The 20,755-nt window shown below is 28.1% G+C and overlaps 5 protein-coding genes across 6 annotated transcripts; 2 read left to right on the top strand and 3 right to left on the bottom strand.

The window, feature by feature from the left end:
- Window positions 1–365: 365 nt before the first annotated feature.
- Window positions 366–6,031, bottom strand: LOC122637644 (monocarboxylate transporter 9). Of its 2 annotated transcripts, none has more exons than XM_043829914.1 (9): window positions 5,045–6,031; window positions 2,504–2,623; window positions 2,297–2,440; window positions 1,933–2,201; window positions 1,560–1,849; window positions 1,123–1,366; window positions 878–1,043; window positions 588–788; window positions 366–529 (listed from the first exon to the last, which is right to left on the bottom strand). In XM_043829914.1, exons 1-9 carry the CDS (start codon window positions 5,247–5,249, stop codon window positions 366–368), a joined length of 1,803 nt encoding a protein of 600 aa, XP_043685849.1. In that variant the 5' UTR covers window positions 5,250–6,031. The 2 variants fall into 2 exon arrangements, with proteins under 2 accessions (XP_043685849.1, XP_043685850.1); XM_043829915.1 differs by lacking the exon at window positions 5,045–6,031 and adding an exon at window positions 4,493–4,922.
- Window positions 6,032–6,506: 475 nt separating this feature from the next.
- On the bottom strand, window positions 6,507–7,833 carry LOC122637654 (PITH domain-containing protein GA19395). The gene is made up of 5 exons (XM_043829937.1): window positions 7,444–7,833; window positions 7,291–7,334; window positions 7,138–7,215; window positions 6,963–7,067; window positions 6,507–6,783 (listed from the first exon to the last, which is right to left on the bottom strand). The coding sequence occupies exons 1-5, from the start codon at window positions 7,612–7,614 to the stop codon at window positions 6,576–6,578; spliced, it is 606 nt and encodes a 201-aa protein (XP_043685872.1). The 5' UTR covers window positions 7,615–7,833; the 3' UTR covers window positions 6,507–6,575.
- Window positions 7,834–8,405: 572 nt separating this feature from the next.
- Window positions 8,406–12,084, top strand: LOC122637653 (ras-related protein Rab-14). Its single transcript, XM_043829936.1, has 7 exons — window positions 8,406–8,816; window positions 9,201–9,313; window positions 9,409–9,535; window positions 9,613–9,730; window positions 9,863–9,981; window positions 10,078–10,146; window positions 10,268–12,084. The coding sequence occupies exons 2-7, from the start codon at window positions 9,208–9,210 to the stop codon at window positions 10,383–10,385; spliced, it is 657 nt and encodes a 218-aa protein (XP_043685871.1). The 5' UTR covers window positions 8,406–8,816; window positions 9,201–9,207; the 3' UTR covers window positions 10,386–12,084.
- Window positions 12,085–13,888: 1,804 nt separating this feature from the next.
- LOC122637652 (protein-L-isoaspartate(D-aspartate) O-methyltransferase-like) lies at window positions 13,889–15,717 on the top strand. The gene is made up of 5 exons (XM_043829935.1): window positions 13,889–14,197; window positions 14,398–14,537; window positions 14,707–14,932; window positions 15,004–15,089; window positions 15,175–15,717. Exons 1-5 carry the CDS (start codon window positions 14,092–14,094, stop codon window positions 15,346–15,348), a joined length of 732 nt encoding a protein of 243 aa, XP_043685870.1. The 5' UTR covers window positions 13,889–14,091; the 3' UTR covers window positions 15,349–15,717.
- Window positions 15,718–16,079: 362 nt separating this feature from the next.
- On the bottom strand, window positions 16,080–19,236 carry LOC122637647 (equilibrative nucleoside transporter 3). Its single transcript, XM_043829922.1, has 12 exons — window positions 18,951–19,236; window positions 18,599–18,758; window positions 18,404–18,485; window positions 18,102–18,280; window positions 17,912–18,006; window positions 17,798–17,848; window positions 17,497–17,729; window positions 16,942–17,179; window positions 16,779–16,864; window positions 16,507–16,706; window positions 16,316–16,437; window positions 16,080–16,234 (listed from the first exon to the last, which is right to left on the bottom strand). Exons 2-11 carry the CDS (start codon window positions 18,742–18,744, stop codon window positions 16,326–16,328), a joined length of 1,422 nt encoding a protein of 473 aa, XP_043685857.1. The 5' UTR covers window positions 18,745–18,758; window positions 18,951–19,236; the 3' UTR covers window positions 16,080–16,234; window positions 16,316–16,325.
- Window positions 19,237–20,755: the final 1,519 nt, after the last annotated feature.

The raw sequence follows: 20,755 nt of genomic DNA, 5'->3' as shown, positions 1-20,755 counted from the left end.
ATTCTATTCTCCAAACATTTTCATTGGTTCTAACAGGATAAAGAATTTTCGTGCGCTTGCGCAGTTCAGATACGGCAGATAAACGTCACTTTTTAAATAGGCGGACAAAGTTTCGTTGTTATGTCTCATTTACTTTTTACTGTATTGTAAGACGGTCGTTGTAAATTTTTGAGGTTATTAATAACAGAATTTTATCACGTTTGGTTTAATTTCGATGAGTATAGTTTAGTAAATTAGTATTGTTTTATTCTAGATGTTAGAAAATAGTATTTGTAAAATTCACATATTTTTTATTATCATTTTATTATTATATTATTATTATGAGATGTTTTTGTATAAGAATGTACTTAATTGTTTAACTTAGTCTATGCCGATTGAGAATTCATTATACTTAATCTATTCAGTTCTTTTTCATTTTCTTTTTTTTGAAGTACAGGAATAAAAAATAACATCAAACCACTAATAGCAATCATACTGCCTGCAGTATAAAAACCAGGATCGTATGAAGCAAGTCCATCGTATAGCCAACCTGAAAATAACAAGATATTTAATCATATTATAGATAATTCTACATTTTATTTTGTTACCTGCTATAGGTGGTCCAAGAAAAGATGCAAAGCCTTGGAAAAGTAATAACAGTCCAAAAGCATTTGTAAGACGATTTAAGCCTAATAAATCTACTAGAATAACAGAAGTAAGGCCTACGTATGCTCCAGCAGTAAAACCATAAATGATACAATAAAATGCAAAAGCAGTAAAATTGGTACAAAAGGTGCTAAATATTGTAGCTATAATAAGATATGTAATTTTGTATATTATTTTATCTTAGAAAACCAGTAATTATTGATTTCTATATTATTTAAAAATCAATACTTACCTATTCCACAGATCGTGAGACAGATATTGTACACAAAGAGTCGATTGATCCATGGCTTGTCAGATATATATCCCAGAATAATACGACCTAAAGTATTGGCTACTCCAATAATTGCAAGTAAATAACTAGCTAAACTTCTGTTTATTCCTCGTTCTTCTGCTTGCGGCTATAAAAAAAAAAAGAAAAAAAATGCAATTAAAATACTTCTAAAATTTAAGAAATGTAAACAATAAATTGATATTTACCAGTAGATATACATAAGGCACATTAAATCCAATACTGGTACAAAAATTAGAAAGAGTAAAAATAAGAAACAAAGGATTTTTTAACAGAGAAGTGTCCATAATTTCTTGAAGTACATCTCTTTTTTGTTCAGAGGACAGCGTTATATTATCTTCAGTCTTTTTAATTTCAGCTTTGTTTGATATATTTTTAGAGTATGTATCTAGAGGAATAATGTCCTCTTTATTATCAACAATCAAAGACTTACTGTAAATATATACAATAAATTTTATAATTAATATATTATAATTTTAAATTATTAAAAGCATTTATCAAGCAATTTATGAATAACGATTTTGAATAATGCAACTTAGATCTATTGATAAGATAGTAATGGGAAAATCAACAGAGAGCAATAAAATGAGAATACTGATAGAATCTGAATGCAGAAGATACAGACAAATAATTACGAATGTTTTCTAGACTGCCGTGATGTAATCCATTATGGCACCTGGTTACTTCGCTACTTCCAAATGTCCTTATAAGCGATTGTTTATGCTGACTGCTGACTTTAGTAATTAATACAGGCTGACTCAAAGCAGTCCTTATACCACTCGGCATAACTTTCTTTTCGAAATTAACTACATTGAATTTTATATTGTTTTCCGGATTGATTACTTCGTCCGAACGTTCTTGTCGTTTAGTAAACGCAGAAGACTTATTTATACTTTGTAGTTCCTCAGATATGCCCTAAAATAAAAACGTTTTGATGCAGATTACGTCCCCAAAGTTACATCAATTTTTTTTTACATTACATTATTTTAAAACTATACCTTTGAATTATGATTCTTCTTAAGCGTTGGAGTTTCGAGTGGTCTGAAAAATGCTCCAAGTATGATACAATTTAAAACAATACTGGAACATATCATCATTGTTCCTCTCCATCCATAATTTGATATAAGAGATTCCAAACAAGGAGCAAAAATAAGAGTTCCTAAACCTGAACCACAAACCGCTATACCTGTAGCTAAAGAACGATACTTTTCGAAGTAACAAGTAACGCTTACTATGGCTGGTAAATATATTAATCCGAAGCCTAAACCTGTAAATACGGTATACATATAACAATAATATTGTAATCGCAAATAATAGTAATTTAAACGAATGGTTCAGAGAAAATTATTTCATTTTACTCACCTGTTCCAAGACCAATGGTGAAATATAACATAACGATACTACCTGCCCAAACACTGGTTAATAGACAAGCACTGGCGAAAATCGAGCCAGCTATCGTGACCGCTCGACAGCCATATTTATTCACAAAAGATCCAGATATCGGACCTTCAAATGAATTTCAAAGAAATTATAAAATGAATTATTATGAAACCGATCGATCTTTCTTACCTGAACACAAAGTTACGCCGACGAGTATCGAAGCAATCCAGGCAGTAGCTCCTTTTCCCTCTTCGAAGTAATAAAGAAGTTCCAAGTAAAATACACCGAAAGAATAGGTCATTCCATCGACTGTTAACAAAAGATGAATAGCATATAAAAAGAAATTAGACTTCTGTATTAATTTTTAAATTAAAAAAACTGATATAAAGTTTGTTAACAAAAGATCGATCAGGTATAAAAAAAGGAAAATGGATTCCCTTAAAGTTGTACAACTTTTATTAAAGAAACTGATATATAGTACGGTAATATTTACCAATCGAAAATGATCTATAAATTTCAGTTTAAGAAGTATTATCAATATCAAATAATGCAATCAAAATATTTAATAACAATTCTGCAATTATCTAATTGAGAATCGATCATTGCCTGCCACGATATAAATTTAAGCATACGAACTGATAATATAAATGTAAATGTTCGATAAAACAAATGTTATTTACTAATATTGAAAACATTAATCTTCCAATAGTCGTTTGAAAGAATATTACCTGATAAGGTTTCCTTCCGAGAACTAATCAGCGTTAAATATATTACAAACTACATCGAATGACCTATTAAAATGTAAGTAGTAACACGTAACTATCAGTCGTGAGTAATAAAGATAAAATTTTTGTTGACGCCCGAAGTGGACCGTCGATCTAATTTCGTTGTGCATGCTAATTTGATTGTAAAATGATATACAAGCTTTTTAATTTCGCTGGTATCGTACGTAATTTGATGAATATTATAATAGAACTTGTTTCTGAGATCGTTGAAAAAATATTTTGTTGATTATTAATTATATAATTGCATATTATGATTACGAAATTTATCATTATCCTAAAAAAAAAAGTGATAGGTTTGACCTTCTCCGGTTGCAATGTACACGTTTTAGAATTATGCGTTAAAACGTTGACTATATGCTGAAATGATATCATATAAACGTTAAATCAAATGAAATAAATTGTTAACATATTCACTGATTTTTTTGTTCTTTTCTTTTCAATGAAATCTATGATCAAAATGATCGAAGAATATACTTCAATGTGATATTCATCGACGATAAGAGAACGTTAACTCATTTCAATGAGCGGATATGAGAGTGGTCGGGTGAAGCTGAACGAGGGAAAGATAAGAAGATGACTCAAGCCGAAAGTTTTGTCTTTTGTATAGAAAAAAAAACAGTGTATTCAACTGTAAAAGTAAGCTTTGCATTTTTTTTTTTTTTATTTTTTTAAACACTGCTTCAATTAAAGTCAACAAAGGTTATCTAAAATTCACTTTTTTCTCTGTGGACTCTTCACAGAAAAATATGTAATATATCTTTACATCTTTCGACTCTGTCAAAATCATACTTTCAGCGCGTCATCTCCAACGATAACGCGAATGAACACAATTTGGATTGTAACGTTCGATTGTCGAATTTCATCTATGATCGTACAAATAAAAATGTTATTAATGTCACATTAACGAAGCTTTTATTCTTTCGTAGTTCTCACGATTACTGATACTTGAATTCTATTTTTATCGTAAATCCATTATTCACAGTAGATTTATTATGTAAAAAATAATTTCAAATGAATACGTATTGTTTTTAGTCAGTAAACATCGAACCTATTTTCTATTACGATTATTAACTATATTCTCACAAGTACCGATAAACAAATCGTATAAAAATTTCAAAAGTGAAATTTTATTTTTCGCAAAAAATGAGGTTTACTATATCGATATAGGTATACATACATACATACATACATACATACATGCATACATGTGTGCGGTGTGTATGTATAACACAGTACATATATTCAACGTGTTAAAGATAGTTCGCAGATGATATTCTTTCTTTCGAAACGTTCGTTTCAACGAATTTTGTGCTCTTTTCGTCAAATTCACAATGTAACAAAGAAATCAAGTTAGAATACAATGACGCATCACATGTGTTGTATACATACGTATAAATTTATGTCCTCTGATCTTTCGACGTTACACTTTTTATCATAAGCTGATTTTATATATTGATCGATATTGCATTAGTACATGTCTACTATCAAGTCTTTTATTCTTTTTAATAATTTCGCATCCACTACGATTGTAAACATGAAAAAACATAGAAAGCAAGTAATCGACAGAGCTTTATCGCGAGTGTTTTGAAGGAATCGAGAAACTCATTGACCGTTGAACCATGGGACGATCCATATAACAAGTAATGCAACAAAAGAAGGATCGAAGCTTTTTTCAAAAGCGTATGATTGAGAATACAATTTTTGTTTATATCGAATCACGAAATGATTTGATAATAACGAAATGATCTAGTAAATATTGAAATGAAAGAAGGATTAAAGCTTTTATCAAAGATCTATGATAGAATGAAACATTGTGAAACTCAAAGAAAAATGCGGTCGAGGACGTCGAGATCGCATTTTTCGTAGAAATCGCATGAATCAGATTTGAGATGGAAGTGAAAGGAAAGAGAAGAAAAAAGGGAGGAAAATAATTCGATAAACTTACTGATAACGTGTATGAGAAAAGACGCAAAGACGACAACCCAGCCCCATCCTCCGTCCGGTGGTTTTGCTAAAGCGGGAATCCTCAAGGAATTATTTTCCATTAACGAATGAGCTTCACCGACATTATCTTTTAATTTGATGTTTTTATTAGTTTCTTCCTCTTTCTTTGTTATCTCCGATATGGAGCTCGCTCTCGCGCGAGCCATGAGTTTCGCGATCTATCGCGCGTTACGCGCGCAGCCAACTCTCGGTCTCGTGTGTTTCGATTCTGATTGTAAATACGACTCCAAGGAATCTCTCAGAGCGCACCAACGAGATCGACACTACTTTTCCCCTCTACCCCTGTTATTTATTTATGGTCAATGGCTCTTCTACCAATCCCATCGTATTTTTTTTATGATTTTTTTCGAATCATCGCGTTTTCTTTGTCTTATTCGATATCTTCGTTTCACTCGTTAAAATCATTCACTCGATATTACTTTCGATCAATCGATTGACCGATCGATATATTTATGCGTACGCGCACACATTTCATTCAAAGCTGAAGCATTGTATATTATGCGATATCGCAACATCGTATAACGTATCATAGCATTGTATTACAGAATATAGTAATTATATATCGTTAATTGACTTCACAGTTGCAGTTAATTGACGAGAATCGAGAAATTAGTATAAGAAAAAGGAGAGTAACGTTTTGATGAGATGCCTGTACGTATTAATTGATCTTAAGTCCATTGTTTTTATTTCATCCGCACTTTATATCTCGCGCTTGTGCTCGTATATATACTATATGCTATACATGATATCCCAAAATAAATGAGAAATATTTTAGAGATACTTTCAGTATATCAAAATAATAAAAGAATTCATATAAACATATGTCATGTTTGAAATTCTTTTCGGATTATAACGAATTTTCTATCGCAATGATTCTTTCGTTGAGCGAACGCAGATACTGTCATTAGATTTTCTAGACAATTTTGGAATAATTGTTTTTCAAACAAATAGACAGATTCTATTGTTTTTCTACCCTCTCACGGATTTAAATCCGATGGATATTACTTGTGAAGTTATCTAAAATCCATTATGTACAAAACAGCTATTGACAGTATTGAAACTCGTCGTTAAAGAATTGAACAAAATTTTCAGCAAATCCTAGCAATATGTGACAGTTTAACAGTCATTGATAACAGACATACGAAGAGAGTAAAACAGTTATTGATAAAATGTTTGTAGATTTGTCATAAGACAAAGATGTCATTTCGAACATCTTTTATAAAGATAAGCAGATAGAGTTAATTGAAAATCAAATTCGCTATAACTTGGAAACAAAATCAAATAGGGCATATGCTTATGTGAACTTTTTTATTGTTTAATGTTTTAAGAGAAGAAAGGTAGCTTTGCGAGAATTGTTGGGATTTGGGTACAATTCTTTATAGCTTATCAATAAGCAGGCATTATTAAAGTAAAAAAAATGTATTTATTTAATCATCAAAATGCTTAAAATTTGGATCTATAATTAAAGAAAATCAACTAACTTCTCTGCTCTGATCATTCATATCCTTAAGATGATTGCTCTTTTGTGGCACCAGTTCGTAAGTACAAATTGTGACACCATGCTGATGAGCTGGCGACCATTCTCCCTTTAAGCCAATATAATAAATTTTCGATCTTTCAGCTCCACCATTACCAATAAAATGAAGACTCAAGTGATATACAGTAGAGAATTTTACGACTCTGTTATAACATAAATAATACTTTATATACGTCCTTACATTCTTTAATTTATTATATATAATAATTAAGCGATAAAACTTATTTTTATATTGAAATATATCTAAATATTTTTATTTGAATTTGTACATTACATTTATGTGATTTTAATTATAAAGTAATATATATTAATATGTACATACCTTAAAGGATATTCATGTACGCCAGTTTCATCATTGTAAAGCTCAAATTCTTGATCTGCTTCTATCGTAACGTCATCAAAAGTCATGTGTGGTCGATTCTTATATCTATATGTAAAATATGATAAATTATATACATATATTTATAAGAATATCCATGTTTCTTTGTAATACTTACAATTTTACTTTGTTTGGACGAGATTGATTTTCACCTCCAATTATAATAAGTCCTTTTAACTTAACATTTCCTGTAAAGCTAGAACATCAAAAAACATTAAAATTTTATTTTTTAATCTTAAAGTTTAAATGTAGATAAAATTCTTTAACTTACGGTATATTGAAAAGAAGCTCTTCGTCGACATCACTTTCCACAAACTAAAATCAATACATCAAAATTGTGACTCATCTTAAATAATATTCAACAAATAAATTTTGTATATAATAATTATAACAATCAATTAAAATAAATATTCATAAAATTTACCTTACTAGTGTCTAGTCTTTCTTCCCAAGGTTTGAATACTGTCACTCCACTATTTTCTTCATATTCATTCAAACATTCAACATTATCCTTATCTATCTTTTTATATAAATTATATTGAACCCCTAATTCCGCATCATTATGAATACTTCCACAACAGCAGTGATGTTCCATGTTAGATACATCAATAAAATAATCCAAATTATTTCGTTCAAAGCTCAAATCTTCCCGAAACCGTGATTCTAGAATTACCGAATTTTCGCATATGCGCAATAATCAAAAATTCATGAAAATGATTATACATATATACTGTATGTGTATATACATAAGCTTGGAATAACGCAAATATTTTTGAAATTTTTTAAAAACAATATAACAATCCCATTATATCTATTATATATTTAAAAATTTAATACAAAAATAATTGAATGAATATGATATTAATATAACTAAAAATATATTATTTTTATTGTAATAAGAATATTATTTCTTTAAACGTTTAAAATAAGTGATTATACTTAAATTAACTCTATTTATAATGCAGCTTTATTTTAGATAAAAATAAATTATATAAAAACTAAATAATCAAAAATCCTTGTAACGTTAAAGATGCTTTAGAGAACACAATAAAAGTTCGTTCATTTAGTGAACATTTTCGAATGTATAAAATATATTAAACGTTAGTAGCGCTGTAGTTTGAAAACGGTCAATTTGGAAACTAGATTTGCCACGTAGCTGTCAATTTCGTTGCATTTTCAAATGTTGATAAATTATTCGTTTGATCAAGTACGTTCCTATAATCTTTACTATTTCTTTCTGTAACCTCTACTTGTAAATTCGCGCTGGCGATCCATAATTCTATCGTGAAAGATATGAAACGTAGAAATAACACCATTGGTCGTTTCACTCAAGACATCTTTTCATATTTAGAATGCTAACCAATGAGTGGATAGCTAAAAGTAAACTGTGTATCGCACAGTCATCGTTCGTAAAAAATTAGAACGAAGCTGTCACAAGAAATGTAGAATTTACAAAAGATGTCTTGACGTCTCTACTAATTAGTTAATAAAGATTATAAATTTCAATAAAGTAAATCGAATAAATTACGTACGCTTAATAACGTCTTTAGATTCACGAGTGAATCATCTTGATTTTAATGACAGATTGTTTGACGTTTATTCTCCGCCATCATTAATACAGACAGTGAACTGCCATATTGCTCGTGTTAAAAAGGATTCTTAACTATTTACTTCAACGCGGACAATATATCTGAATTTAGTGGTACAGAAAGTCGCTTATTCAGTAAAACTAACGTTCAGAATAATTTCAAGCATTGTTAAGCAGTATAAAGATTTAGCGTGAAGGTGTTATAAGAGGTGAGTACGTTTAATAATTTTGACATCATCTTTTTTTTTTTATCAGATAGTTAGTATCAGTAGTGTAATTCAAGTCTGCAGTGCCTAAGGTTTGTTCGAAAAAGTATTCATTCCTATAATAATCGTTTAATCAAAGAATCGATCTTACAATAGAAAATTTTTATTAACAATTGAATATAATAATATTATTTCTGTATAATTAATTCTATACAGATATATACATGTTGCATCTTGAAAGTAAAAATTAGATTTTGACAATGTTCAAATACTAAGTAATAATATTTCTTATTGGTTGCACTATAACATAGGAAGTTATAATTAGTTTAAGGATTTATTAAATCATAGGTTCACACAAAGGAGTGATCAATGTTATATCTTTTATAGGTACAAAATGTCGACTGGACCATATAATTATTCATATATTTTTAAGTATATTATCATAGGCGATATGGGAGTAGGGAAATCGTGCTTACTTCATCAGTTTACAGAAAAGAAATGTAAGTGATGTTAAATGATACCAACTAAAAACTTGTAAATAACATGTTTATTTAGTTATTGATTCAAAATTTTCAATGTTATGTTATTCTTTTAGTTATGGCAGATTGTCCACATACTATTGGTGTAGAATTTGGTACTAGAATTATTGAAGTAGCAGGTCAAAAAATAAAATTACAAATATGGGATACTGCAGGACAGGAACGTTTTAGGGCAGTTACTAGGTATTTAAAAATCATTACAATTGCTATTTTGTTCCAGTTTTTATAAACAAAACTAAGTACATTGTTTGTTTATGTAGATCATATTATCGTGGTGCTGCAGGCGCATTAATGGTTTATGACATTACACGTCGTTCTACATATAATCATCTGAGCAGCTGGCTTACAGACACGAGGAATTTGACCAATCCAAGCACTGTATGCAAAATATGATATTGTACATAATGGTATTTATATCTGTAAAGTGTATTGGCGTCCATTTGTTAGAGATTCTTTCATTTTTACAATGCTAAGAAAGAAGAACAAATAAGACATCAGATTTTATTTAAGGTCATATTTCTGATTGGAAACAAGAGTGATTTGGAAGATCAACGTGATGTAACTTATGAAGAAGCCAAACAATTTGCTGATGAGAATGGTCTTATGTTTGTTGAAGCTAGTGCAAAAACGTAAGCTTACTTAATATATATATTATGCTTCTGAAGATCTTGATGTGTTAAATTGTTTTATTCTTCAACTTATATTTCTTTATCATTTTAAAACAGTGGACATAATGTTGAAGAAGCTTTCTTGGAGACAGCAAAGAAAATATTTCAAAGTATACAAGATGGACGGTAAGATGTTTTTCTATGAAGCAAGATAGTTAGTTAAAAGAAGATAACAAATTAATAGAAATAGATTAAGGGTATGTATTATATTGGCATCAACTTCAAATAGAACATTGTGTTTTTCTAGATTGGATCTTAATGCTGCTGAATCGGGTGTTCAACACAATCCTAGTCAACCTGGTCGCACTAGTCTTCAAGGAGTGTCAAATGAACAACAAGGAGGAAAAGATTCCTGCTCTTGTTAGGTTATTATTTGTTTGTATATATAAGTGGATTAATTCATCAATATTATTAATGCATATATGATTTATACTAAGTGTAGCAAGCAGATCATCTCTTATCTAATATCCTCCCTTGATCTTTATAAGTGAAATCTCTACTTAATAACAAAAAAAAAAAAAAAAAAAAAAAAAAAAAATGTTCAGGATATTCTTTTTCAGATAATAATAATTTCAAGTAATATTGTCTGGACTTTTGACGCAGTATAGATATATATGTTATAAAACTTATTTCACTGATATCAGTTTTATGGCTGGCATTCCAAACGGTGTATTAACAATGTGGTTTTTACATGGTTATGGCAACTTATATATATTTTGTATATTATATATTCTGTTGTGTAATTGGATAGGTATAGAACCGTATGGTATAACAAGTTATTGAAGCCATGAAGTCCTTTATTATTTAAAGCGCAGCGAAAGTTCTATGGATATTTGAAAGTAGCTTGTTGGTGTGTATAGTATAAGTTATATTACATTCTTTAAAGATTACATGATAGGCCTATACATATTTCTCATATGTACATACTACATGGAAGTTGATGCTAAATTTTAAATTCTATAAGAATATTAATAGGCCAATATGGTTTTACAGTAGAGACATATCAAGAATAAACTTTCGCAGCGCCTTTGTTTCGCTTCTAAGGAAAGAAAAGAAGTTTATAATTAACCTTCTCATTTTTTCTAATAATCATTATTCACGAAGGTGTTCCCGTGCCAGGCAAGAAGCTATATCGAATGGTGCTGCTTGCATATTTCTAACGTTATATTATACAGGCTGATAAAGCAGTTATGTGCAATATGATATTTGTAGAACTTGATACTTCCTGTAGTGACATGTGTAGAATTTATAATGATTTAGGTCTGTTCATTTCTCTTGCATAGTAATCTTATGCAACGTATGATTTATTACGAGTGTATCAGCATCATCGTATTTTTATATGCTAGATTTTTTTCTGCACAAATAAAATGACCTTCTCTGGTGAGAATTATAAGCATTCTGCGTTTTGCAAAGATAATTACATTCCAAATTCTAAGTAAATGCATGAATATCAAGAAACTCTCTCAACTTGTTAAATTTTATGCTCTCTTCAACATGAATCTTTTTCATAATGAGAAGTGTCTTTGTATACTACTCTATATGTAGATAAATGATGCTTCTGCTGCTTTCCAATAATTATAACAATATCGTCATTTGTTATATACTTGGTTCACATTGCACAGTCCTGATAGTTAGTAAGCTGAGTAAGGAATACAATATTTGATAAAGAATGGTTCCTGTTTCTTCATCTTCTTGGCTCGTATAACTGATTAATTAATATTATTTTGCCGAAATATAAGTTTCATATTAAATAACTAAATATCTATCTTCAAAATTAAGGAAGTCTACATTCTTTTTTAAGTTTTGTATTCTGTATATAAACATGCTTAGATCCATTGTTAGATGTTTAAACCAAATCTTCTTTTTAGTCCAAGAGTGATATTCATATAAGAGGAAAATGTTTAAAAACAAAAACAAAAATAGCAAAAAAAAAAAAAGAAAGAAAAAAAATAGTAAAGTTATTTTTAAGTAATTATTTATATAATTCTGATATATTATAATTTCTTGCATTTGTAACATTATTATACAATAGATCAATCAAAATAAACTGACCAAAGCCTCTTAGATCTATATAAATCTGAACAAATATGGAATTCCTATTAATAACGAAATTAAGGCAGAATAAAACCTTTTGCTTCCTTTTTCTATTATTTTCAAATTATGAAAATATGAACAAATTCCTAAACGATAACATTGTAGAATGATGCATGTTTATTTTTCATAATACCTTCCAAATTTTAAAGAGAAATTGTTTCTTAATGTATCTTAACGTATCGATTTGTTAAATTTAACGCTATAAAATATCGTCCTTAAACCACTTGCACTGAAATAACATACTACATGTAGACATATGTCGATTGTCGACTATCGCAAATACGTAAACGGTATACACCATGCCGTTTGATAATCATATATTATCGATAAAGTTTCGGGCGTATCCCGAAAGCAACGAACAGTTGAGTATAGTAAAGATCAAAGAACAGTTAGAATAATGTGCGAGTTGGTATATTAAATATATATATACATACATGCACACACGCACACACACACATATATCAAATAAATAGTATCTTAAAAATTAAATAGACGAATAAGTGTACTAACAAAAAAAAATTTCTATTCTTTGTATACTTATAACAAAGTCAGTACGAAGAAACAAAAAATAAATTAATTACTATATAGTTAAAAGTAGTGTTTCTTATGTAGATTAAAAAAATGGAAAACAACAACAAAAATAGTGATAACGTTCAACCCAATTCAAAAAGATAGCGTCCAGTTATCAACGTGGATGGGGAAAGTGATAACGAATACAACAGTATTGTTTATGTTTTTCGCAAGAAGTGTTAATTGATGAGGATATTGCAAAAGAATTTTCAGAAAATGTTATTCTTAATTATCGAGTACGCAGAAATAAATCCGTATATGATATACCATTACGTCTGCAAGCAAAATACTGGGGACATTTTCCTAGATACATTCCACCTATAAAAGTTACAAGAAAGGTCTTAAAGAATGTGCAAAGTGTACACGAAAAAAGAATTGTTAAGTAAAACTATATAGGAATGCAAAAAATACTTCGTTGATTTTTTTAAATTAATTAAATTATTAAAAAATTTATCGCTCTGTTAAGGATTATTGATATCGTCAATGAAATGTTCTATATATTAAAGGCGCTTTTTTTTAAATATGTTAACCGTATCTATATTTATTCAGAATTCATTTTCTGCATTACGTCCATGCAATCGATCTAAATATTTTAATAGTAATGATTTTAAATATCAATTCGTTGTTAATTTCTTTGGACACGTTTGTTATGCGCACTTGTTATAATAAGCAGGACGAGTAATTAAATTAATAAGTAAATAGCGCGTCTACGGACGATATAATTGATTTTTTATTTTTCTATTATATAACGTTCAAAACATTATTTTCATTAAATAGATAATTTTTTTTTCTTTTCATTAATTTAGAAAAATAATTTATTATATTTATTACGTTGTTAGTAATCGTTTGAACTCAGGTTGGTATTAGATTGAATTCATTTTTCAAATATCAAAATTCAATGAATTTAAATCGAGCGCGATTAAATAATGTTTTGTATGTTCTCGAATATTTTATTTATTTGATGTTTTTAACAATATTCGACGAAATACTTCTAAAATTTATGTGGGCCATTTAAAAATTATTTTGTAAAGATCTTAGGATAGGTAATTTTAATTAAGAAAATGTTATTAAAGTTATTAACAATAATCGATATAATTTAATATTGATAGAGCTCGAGAACGATGCTAACAATGATTTGTAGAACGATGTGAGAACAACGAGTATTTCATTTTTGATTGGCTGGCATCTTATCTCTCAGAAGTACCAATTTCACAGTAGTGAGTAAGGTGTAGGGTCGCCACAAACTGTTCAAAATGTTTTTGACTTTATATATTTTGTGAACTTTTAGGTAATGACAATTGTCGACAATTCTAGATCAATGAGATCATAAGAAGATTGAATTTTTCTGTTTATCCGATAAGTACACAATTATTCAAAATTCATTTTCTATTGAAAATAAGATATTTTATGGTACCGCTAGCCTTGTTTTTGGCTGCGGTATATACGTATGAAATGTCTACCTTTGGACGATTTAAAACGAAAAACAACCTATATTTGATGTTTCATTTAAGACGTAAGTAATATTATATTGGATATGACAGATTTCATAAGGTTTTGAGATACCCATGAATTGACCAATGAGTTGAAATGTCAAGTTGTTATAAACACAATATTTTGACATGACATACCCTTTCTAATTTCCTTTTAATTTAATTTCATTACTTACGATTAAGGTATAATATTGTACTCAAATAAAATATAAAATATTTGCAGGATCAGGTGTTATTAAGTCACAACATGTTTATGATGCTATGTATGCTGTTGATAGAAAATATTTTATAGATTTACCTGTTGCTTATATTGATGCTCCACAAAAACTTGGATTTGGAGCAACAATAAGTGCTCCACATATGGTATTTGCTTTTATTATTTCTGTATCATATATTATATTATTGATTACATTAAGTTTTGAATATTTTATTTTGATTTTTTTTGAAAAATGATACAAGTATTTATATAAAATAGTTAAGAACTGAAGATGAAAGGAAATGAAAAGTTGGAATACAAATGAGAATTGTTTAGCACGCACATGTCTTGGAATTACTTCAAGACAAATTACGAGTTGGTGGAAGAGCATTAGATGTTGGATCAGGATCTGGTTATTTGACGACCTGTATGGCATATATGCTGGGACCTTATGGAACAGCTATAGGAATTGAACATATTCCAGAACTTCAAGAAATAGCTAAAGCAAACATAGAAAGCTGTTATCCAAAGTTTCTTACTTATGGACGTATTGAATTAGTTGGTAAATTGAGATTCTTTCCTTGATAATTTATCTTATTCATTTGTACATCATTAAAGGATTGCCATTTATAGTTGGAGATGGAAGATTAGGATATCCACCGAAAGCACCTTATGATGTTATTCATGTTGGAGCAGCAGCAAAGGAAGTACCTCAACCTGTAAGAGCTTAGATTTGATTCATGATATCCTTTTTTAATTTCGTAACATATTGCAATATATTAAAAAATTTAATTTGTTTTATAGCTAATTGATCAATTAGCTTTTGGAGGAAGATTGATAATTCCTGTAGGTCCAGATTCTTCCAATCAGACTTTAGTTCAAATTGACAAAAAAATGAACGGAGAAATTGAACAAAAATCATTAATGGGCGTAGTATTTGTACCACTTACTGACAAGCAACATCAACTGAGATCATGAGGGTTGTGTAAGCTCCAATAAGTGAGCATTTTGTTATTTATAGTTATGAGTATTCACATTATTTTGTAATTACATTTGCTGTGCACAAGGTGATTAAAATTCGTTGGCAAAAGAACTGAGTACGAATGGAACGAAAAATAATATCATCATATTTATTCTATAAATATTTTAAATTAATCTAATACATAGCAAACTATATACACATTTTTTGAATTACGATATAGAGAGTAAATAATAAAATGTGCAAATAACGATATATTCTGTAACTATTTTCTTCTTTACTTTATATCATTTAGTTATAATATAGACTCTGTACACGAGACATTCAAACAAAAATGTATTAATAAAAGCTGATTTATCTGACTATAATTTCGATATTTTATACTGAAATTTGTATACCACTACTGAGAGACATATACAAGTTTTTATGTATATTTATAAAAGTTTTACTTGTGACAATATTATAAAATTACCATATGAAAACATTCATATAAATTTTGTCAAAGAATCATAGAAATGTGATGCAGTTAACACTTTTTTAAATATTTATAAGAAACGACAATACTCTACAATTGTTTTTTTACTACATTAAAATATTACTATTTTTAAATATTATGGAAATCACCATTGATACTTATATTTCTATTATTGTATAAATATCTCTGCATTTGTTTCTCACATCTTTCTTTTATCAATAAATAATAGTTACTATTTAACCACTAACTATATTGAAATTCTGATAATAGTAATATATTTTGTCATAATACCCTGAAAACCATGTTTTAAAATAGAGCAATGTATCGTATAGGAAATTATAAAATGTACTTACAATGATATTTGATAATATTTATATGAAATGATTATCTTCAAATGTACTAAATTCTCTCTAAAAGGATTTAAAATTCACGATATATTTATGTTCGAGTGATGATAAAAGTATTTATATTAAATAAATTTAATAATATACCTTAGTTATATTACAAAGCTTTAACCATGTAAAGGCTAAGAGCTGCACCGGTTGTTAATCCTATACCAAGGAAAGCCCCCATCATCGCAGATGCAATTTCTTTTTCTTGTGTGTTTACCATTCTGTACAAAAAGATAACATATAAGAATAATCGATATCGTCAAACATAAAACGTAAAATAAAATACTTACGTTGGAGCTAATATAAATGATAAATTACACAAATATCCATTAGTTACAGCAAATAAAATAGTTATTAAAATGTAGTAAATATCATTGTGTATATAAACAGGTAAATTATGTCTTGGTTGTGCATTACAAAACATTAAAGCTGGTATAAAAATAACTCTTGTTATGCTTAAAAGCATGACATGGTATGGTTTACTTTTAGGCTGTAATAAGAATGTATGTTACTGTATAAAAAAAAATTTTGTAATAGGGTCATAACAGTAATTTTTATTTACCATTTGAAAAATGCCTGATAAAACTCTACCAACATAATCACCTGTGCTAAAAATTAGATATGTTACCACAGGTACAAAGTATATATCTAAAACAAATAGAACAATTTTCAAATTTCTTTAAAATTATGAGTATTTTCATAAATAAAAATAAAAATCAACGAACCATTCCAAGCATATCCCTTTCCTTTATTTTCACTTTCTACTAACACAGTTATAGCTGGATAAACTGTGACGGATATAAAGAATACAAGAAATACGCTAATACCATAATGCCAAATTTTTTTAATAATGTTTAAATAAGAAATTGTATGTACTTGTGAAAACATTACTTCTGCATTAACAGAAAAATCTGAATCTATACGTTCAGGAAATTTATCCAACATGTGATGTTTAAAAAATGCCTGGAAATAAAAAAGAACATTTAAATAATTTATAAGTATATTTTGAATATATTCACGGCACAATTAAAATAATACAGATGGTACAATGTGAATATGTACAAGGATTTGTGTAATAAATCCTTGTATATATTTATGTTAATGATTTGATCATTATCATAAGTAGCTTAGCATATATTAAAAGAGTCATAATAAAATTGTAAATAGCCATCTGTGATAAAAGAAAATAATATCAAATATTCTTTTTAACAAAATTATTATTAAAAAAAGTAAAGAATTAATAAGAAAGAAATATAATTTATATCCACTGAAAGACTTACTGCTTTTTCTAAAATTATATAAGCAATTAAAGATAGAAGCAATATAGTATCTCCAATAATAAAATACATTAAGCCTGAAAGTACAGGACTAGCACCAATCCAAAGAGAGATCACTTCTGCTAAAGCTGTAAAGATGCCTCCTAAAGCTTGGCCCCCAGACATAGCAGTTATATATTTTGGAGAAAAACGTCCAACTATACCCATTAAACTACCTCCAAAAATTGCACTTGCAGCTAAAAGATAAATAAAAATATCAGTTTTTATAGATTTTAAATATTAATAAATTTTAATATTTACGTACCATTGACAAATGCTACAGTAGTCAAAGTAATTACTAAAAATGTAGCTTGCCCTGAAAATATAAAATAATTTAGTTGAATATTTATTTTCATTTACTTGCATGGTTTTTACTTACATTTATCTGTGTTTATTTTCACAAATACAGTTGTCATGATAAATAATAGAAGAATAATACATTGAGATCCTACCATTCTTGTTCTTAAAGGTATTCTAAAAATTTCAATATTTTTTTATGATATAATAATGTAATAAATAAAGTTATAAGTAATAACTTTATTGCATCTATATATAAAAGTTGTACTTACGTTTTGCTGATAAATGTATTTAGTATTAGAAATAACGTATTTGGTAAAGCACTTGCTACATTCAGATAAGAAGTAAAACTAGCTTGAAGATCTGTCTTTGTTTCTAAATTTTCTGTATAATTATAATTAAAAGTTCTAGTATCATTCTCATGAATTTGTCGAAATTTGTACATCCAATACTAAAATTAGATAATACGATAAAGTTGAATTTATATATATATATTTTTTTTTTGATACACATGAATCACATCAATCAAATAATATATATATATATATATAATCATGATATATATTAAACTTACATCATCTGCAGTGATGAAAAAACTCCATGGAATTAATATATTTATTCCAAGCAGGTAAAAAACTATATAAGCAAAGTTATATCTGTAAATAAAAGAAAATTATATATGTCTAGGTTTTATTAAATATAAATTAGTAACGATGTTATATTAGTGATACGTAGTAGTAATATCTATAAATTAAAAATTTATTCATACCTGTCAAGTGGCTCTTCTTGTTTTAAAAATGGTTTTTCGTCAGGTATAGATACATTTGGATCATCAAGTTCTGTTTCTAAATCATCTTCAAATTCACTGTCAGATACACCCCCTAATAAAGGTCTTCTATTAATGGAGTAAGACATGATGTCTAGTACATCTGAAACAATGCTCTTTATCAATAAATCGTTTTACTTTGATTCATAATGAAACATATAAAAAATGTATTGTGCTACAAACACAAAAAGAAAACTTAATGAATCATTACAGATCATTATAGAAATAAACTATATATAAAGATATTTTATATATATATAAACGAGTCATAATAATAAAAAAATGTTCATATTACAATGAAAAGTATGAATATAGTGAATGTTGTCCTTCAGTAGTAACCAGTGAATGTATTTTTTTGTATTATAGCAGTCATGTTCACTAAACCACGTCGTTCAAACAATTGGCGATATTGCCAAGTATTCATGCTTCTTTATATCATGGTAATATGATTTTATAATATTTATGACATCTGTACGATCCGTTAATTCTAATTACTATTCCATTATCTGTTATTATAACAAAACGAAGCGCGTTCGTCTGAATCACTGAGCCATACTTCAAAGTCCCACCTTACCATAATATACGTAGAGAACTGTTTTATCGATGTATCGTTTTGATTTACTAACCTCCTAAGATAATTCACGATATCCATATAAACTATTACATGATATTTGAATTGCAGTGACATCTTTCGGTATAAATTTAAATTTGTCCGTTCATAAAGGTAATACAGATTCGTGTAAATTCGTGCAGGTTCATGATATTCGTAGGTGTTCCGTCAGATTTAAATTCTTTTTTTCATAAATATTGAAATTATGATCAATTAAATATATGAATATTATACTAGAATTATTATATTAATTATTACTAATGATAATTTATATTTATATGCTAATGTTTTTATTGTCATAATGTTTTTTTATATTTTATTCATACTTATATTTTATATACGTTTATTTCTATAACGATTCTTTCAATATTAAAAATTAGAAATTACATTCAATCAAAAATCTTCGTCAAATACGTAATTCTTTGGATTATATTTATTATTATATTTACAATTAGTTATAAATTTTTTATTTCATACATTTCGATTGGCTTTTCTCTTTATTTCTCTATGTTCAACGTAATTATACAAGTTAAATAATTATACAATGTAGAATCTATGTGTTGATACACGAATCAGTTGGTACGTGTATATCTTTCAAATTTGTCTATTTTCTAATGCTACGATTATACATAAATAAGGTGTACGTTAAATTCGTTAGAGTTGTCATTCGTCAAACGATCGTCTTTATCTACGTTACGTAATAATATTATATTACGTACATGTCAATTCACAATTTTACTGTTAAATAATATATCACTTTTGACAATTTTTCAAGTGTTTATTATTTAATTATTAATTTGTTTAATTCGATAAGAATATTGATCGACTTCTTAAAAACAAATGACTTTTTTTAATGCATGAAAAACAAAACAGAACAAAAAAGGAATTATACTATAAAACAAGCTATAAAATATAACTATAAAACCAGAATGATAAGAAAAAAAAAGAAAAGAAAAGAAGAAGAAAAAAAAAACACATTAGTCTTTTAGTACATTATCATATACATATAATTCGAAGATGAAACCAGTAACAAAGCAAATTGTTTTGAGTCATCGTTGATCGTCTAGAAAAACACATGCATGTGTATGTATATCAATCGTTCTCCAATTTTCCATTATTTTCAAATCGAATCCGATGATCCCAGATTTTCATTTGTCTCTTTCTGTTTTTCTATCTCCTCTCGATTTTCGTTTTTTTTCTTTTCCTCGCATCTCGTCATCATCCATACTTTTCTTCTTCCACCTGAGTCTGTCATTCTTATTACTATGATTATCATAATGTTTCATCGCAACGCTATAAAAAATAAAGATCTATCAATCGAACAATATGTGAATTTCTTATCGAAACGCATTGGTATTCTGATTGGTCTAATGACCGTCATTAATTGGCTATCACCATTGGCTGTGTGGGTGGCCATTTATTTATCTTTCTCCATCTATCTCTCTTTCTTTCTTTCTCTTTATCCTATGTATACGTTCGAACATATAGTT

Source organism: Vespula pensylvanica, chromosome 2 (assembly GCF_014466175.1).
Source record: "Vespula pensylvanica isolate Volc-1 chromosome 2, ASM1446617v1, whole genome shotgun sequence".
NCBI lineage: Eukaryota > Metazoa > Arthropoda > Insecta > Hymenoptera > Vespidae > Vespula > Vespula pensylvanica.
Note: the sequence above shows the minus strand (reverse complement) of the source record. Positions and strands in the feature narration are given on the sequence as shown.